This window comes from Poromitra crassiceps (assembly GCF_964638095.1).
Source record: "Poromitra crassiceps genome assembly, chromosome: 12".
Classification (NCBI taxonomy): domain Eukaryota; kingdom Metazoa; phylum Chordata; class Actinopteri; order Beryciformes; family Melamphaidae; genus Poromitra; species Poromitra crassiceps.
The window spans coordinates 13,269,139-13,273,950 of NC_139632.1; the positions used below are offsets into that span (position 1 = coordinate 13,269,139).

The 4,812-nt window shown below is 43.4% G+C and overlaps 1 protein-coding gene across 1 annotated transcript in view; it reads left to right on the plus strand.

The window, feature by feature from the left end:
- Positions 1-227: 227 nt before the first annotated feature.
- The window catches only part of gna15.1 (guanine nucleotide binding protein (G protein), alpha 15 (Gq class), tandem duplicate 1), a 28,293-nt gene continuing 23,708 nt past the window's right edge, over positions 228-4,812 (plus strand). The window contains exons 1-2 of the mRNA XM_083647118.1: positions 228-371; positions 794-955. Of these exons, the coding sequence (XP_083503244.1) occupies positions 248-371; positions 794-955 (286 nt within the window). The 5' untranslated portion in view covers positions 228-247. The remainder of the gene's footprint in view (positions 372-793; positions 956-4,812) is intronic.

Consider the following 4,812-nt stretch of genomic DNA (forward strand, 5'->3'; position numbering starts at 1 on the left):
CTAGCTTGACGCGGCAGTCACCCAGGGCGCATTCCTTTGGCAGCTTCGAGCGTGTTTTCACCAAACTACATACCCTGCATTTTGTACTGGAGAAGCGGCGGACTTTCCCGAGCGACTCGAGCGAGGAGCAGGTCGTTTAGTCTGAGTAGAAAACGGTTTAAACGCCGCAACAAGACAGTTTAGTTCTGTGCGTAAACGGCAGTATTTGTTATTGCGCAGGTGGAGGGGTGGTGGTGTCAGTCAGTGGATGGTCGGTGGGGGGGCAGCTGTTGTCAGTGGATGGTTCGGTGGACACGCTGGGAAATGGACCGCGAAAAGCAATCAAAGTGTCTCTCTGCTCTTCCCCGAGGAGTGTGACAAAGTGATTGAAGGTAACGTTAACGAACAACACCGTCCTGTTTCCTGCTCGTAAAGTCGTAATGTCCAAGCTGAACCAACAACAGGCTGGATTTTAAAAGTTGGCTCAACCACATGACTGCTTTGTAGAGGGCCAGGCAGTTAATTTTGCGCTGATATTTGACATAGCCCATCTGTTACTGTGGGTTAAGAGATGAAACGCTGGCTAAAATTAACCTGTGTGTAGTAGCTGTGCCATCCATGATCACGTTCTCCAGCAACAGCATTCATTCAGGGGGGGATTCCCAGGAGTAGCGCGGGCGTGATCAAGCAAAAGCCCGAGGGATTTTGGAGACAGAAAAAACTAGTGGCATTATAGGGCGCACTTGACAATGACTGTACTGTCAATCGTTATCGCCTCATTATGGCTCATAGTTTATTAACTCTTTGATTTCAGTGGTTTTGGCCATGAATGGCTGCTGGCCGTGGTGCCATCGCACCTGCTTGTGCTGCCTGACCGAGGAGGAGATGAGGACTATCGCTATCGACAAAGAGATCAAGAGGATCCTCCACCAGCAGAAGAAGAGGGAACGAAGGGAGATCAAAGTCCTGCTCCTAGGTCAGTAACAGCAGGTCATAATGGTTCTCAAACCTTTTCCACATTGGACCCCAAACTGACACAAATTAGATCATTTCAGATTTTGTCCCAGGGTCCCCTATCTGATCAGATTTTTGCTTTGTTTTATTACAGAATGTGTGTGAACCCCATGACCAAATCATACATTCTGTCCTTGCATTACTTATGGTTGGAATTATATTGAAAATAATTATTGACCCTTTTGCTGGGGAACCCCGGGTACAACGTTGACCACACCAACTGTACTCAGAAACGTAACTGTCTGCGGGCTCGCAACAGTTTGTCAACCTTTTAGATAATGGGAACAGGCATACGAACTGTAATTTATTGTAATTTCTATCGCCGTAGAATGGAGGGTAATGGTACAGCTGTTAAAAATCTGCCAAAACACACATCTCACAGCGCCAAAATACATGTTGTGCTTCGGGTGCTCACCACACGATGAAATATGAATCCAAAATGCACATAATCTGGCTTTTTGGAAGGAAAATACAAAACATGGTCATCGACCTCTTTTCCTTCCAAAAAGACAGATTATGTGCATTTTGGATTAATATTTCATCGTGTGGTGTATACCCAAAGCACAACATGTATTTTGGCGCTGTAAGATGTGTGTTTTGGCAGATATTTAACAGCTGTACAATTAGCCTCCATTCTATGGCGATACTAACTAACTTCACGACTGTAGCTCACTGTAAACTGCGTGGACAGTGCCAGTAAGACATGGTGTATCTTGGTTACAGTATGTGGGGGGGATGTGGCAAATTAGCTAAACACCCAAAAAAGTGGAGTATCCCTTTAAGAACGCGTCATACTGACATCCTGATCTGTTAACAAGTGTATAGGGAACACTTGGCCTACAAATGATAATTGCGCGGCCCATTTCCAGTCAGAGCCGAGAGAAAGCTATGAAAAGCATGTGTCAACATGTGAGAATGCAAAGAATGGCGCAGGCAGGGATTGGTAAGAGCTCAAGCAGACTGAACAAAGAGAGGGACGAGACAGGTGCAGCACTGAAACTTACACTCGTACACTATATACTTTACAGCTGGTTTGATGTCTCACGATAGTTTCTACTAACCTGCATAGCATCAGGGCTTTGCTTTGACACGTCTGTCAAGTCAGTTGTGCCTCCAGTTGAGGTCGGAAGTTTACATAGGTTGAAGTCATTAAAACTATTTTTGTTAAACCACTCCACATATTTAATGTATATATATATATATATCTGGGTGGATAAAGTGAGCACATTGGTCCTTGGCCAAAGGGATTGTCCCTTTGGTCGGATGTGTCTTCAGTGCGGACGCGCAGATCCACCAAATCTGATTTGAACGTCGTAACTCGTCATCAAATGCTTCTGCGCAGGAAAACCACCTTACCAATGTACGTATTTACTGACGCCCACGTCGTTACCATAGCAACCCATGCAGATAGGCTGTTTAGGTCTGGACACACAGATCCGACAGATTTGTGGCAGTGCGGACACACTCCCAAATCAGATTTTGGAAACCAATCAAGATAATGATGATTAATGACTTTATCCGCAAATCAGATTTGCCTGTATAATGTGAACATGGCCTAAGTTGACTCTGCCTTTAAACAGCTTGGAAAATTCCAGAAAATGACGTCATGGCTTTACAAGCTTCTGACATCATTTGAGTCAATAAATAAAAGTAAATAAATCATAGGTGTACCGGTGGAAGGGTCAGGGTAATTGTAGAGATGAGCGTACTTTGGCGTGAAAAGTGGAAATTAATCCCAGAACAACCGCAAAGGACTTTGTGAAGATGCTGGAGGAAACAGGTACAAATGTATATAGCCATTAACCACAGTAAAAGAGATCCTGATGAAGTAATAACCCAGTCATAATCTGAAAGGCCCTCAGCAAGGAAGAAGCCACTGCTCCAAAACCGCCATCAAAAAGCAAGACTATGGTTTTGCAACTGCACATGGGGACGATATTACTTTTTGGAGAAATGTCCCCTGGTCTGATGAAACAAAAATGGAACTGTTTGGCCATAATGAGCATCATTATGTTTGGAGGAGACAGGGGGAGGCTTGTAAGCCGAAGCACACTGTCCCGACCGTGAAGCACAGAGGTGGCAGCATGCTGTCTGTCTGTCTGTCAGTCTGTCTGTCTGTCTGTCTGTCTGTCTGCCTCTCTGTCTGTCTGTCTGTCTGTCTGTCTGCCTGTCTGTCTGTCTGCCTGTCTATCTGCCTGCCTGTCTATCTGCCTGCCTGTCTATCTGTCTGCCTGTCTGTCTGTCTGTCTGTCTATCTATCTGCCTGTCTGTCTGTCTGTCTGTCTGTCTGTCTGTTTGTCTGCCTCTCTGTCTGTCTGTCTGTCTGCCTGCCTGCCTGTCTGTCTGTCTGTCTGTCTGTCTGTCTGTCTGTCTGCCTGTCTATCTGCCTGCCTGTCTATCTGTCTGCCTGTCTGTCTGTCTGTCTGTCTATCTATCTGTCTGTCTGTCTGTCTGTCTGTCAAATTCAAATTCAAATGAGCTTTATTGGCATGACAAGTTACAAGCTCGTATTGCCAAAGCAGTACAGAAAGTTAGTACAAATAATATACAAATATCAGTATGCAAATAACAATCATTATGTACAATACAAGTGTAATACAAACACTAAATAGCAATAATATTCAGGTAGAGTAACATGGGGAGCTGTGTCTCAAACATTTTCAGAGCTTGTCTCTCTTACAGTATGACAATAGCTAATATATCTTGCAGCTAATACTGCACACTGGCTTTTCTCACCACATATATAGGACAGTTTCTGGGGATCTGGGAGGTGAATGAATCCAGGACATACTGTATGTCATTAATCTTTTGAAAGAAAACCTATCTCAGATCTTTATATCTTTCACAATACAGTAGGAAGTGAGGTTCTGTCTCAACTTCTCTTTGTTGACAGAGTGAACACAGCCTGGGGCCTGTACTACGTAGCTAGATGAATGCCTTATCCGAGTAAGTTTGAGTTTGAACCTGGTTTAGCCGTACTACAAAGCAAGTTATCTTCTAACCTAGTTCAATCACCATGGCAACTCACGCTGCAAAGCTAACCTGGTCCCGACCAGGTTAGCTTCAGAGGATCAGATCAAAATCCATGACAGACCCATATAATCGGCTCTCTGGAGTCACTCACCATTCATATAAGATCGCCATATGAAAAATAGATTGCAGTCAACTGAGAATAGAACAAGAAAAACATTTGTGGCTCTGTAGGCTACATAATTAAATTAAGCCTACTTACCACTTTATGTCTTGACAGCTGAACGATGCATGGAGAAATATGATCACTATTAATCACCGCAGCGCATATCATAAACGGAGCCTCAAATGGAGTGAGGGTGATATTCTCCTACATGCCAGAAAAGCCTATAGGCTACATATGATATAGATATGGGATAAATATGGGATAGCCCCAATACTAAATATGCAGGCTACTCTTGCATGTTTCAGCTGGAACTGTGTCCTGTAGGCTGTATGCCAATATATGAGCAAAAATAGGCTAGTTTTTATCAATGAAAACTATGCCCGCATCGTCTCAATTCAGTTCAGCAGTTTTCTCTTTTATATTAGGCAATCATTATTTTATATATGAATTATTCGATCAGTGCAACCACACACATAATGAGTGATAGAGATCATTATTCATTGAGCATGCGTTTCTAAATCTATGGTCTAAATAGGCTTACAGATTGTGGAAATTTATAGACTGAGATTACACATTTACATTTACACTCGCAAAAAGCTGCTGTAGGAGACAGAAATCGCTGATCAAAGTACCGTAAATCAAATGACTGATGTGAATACAAGCGGCAGCTTTAGCAGTCCTTC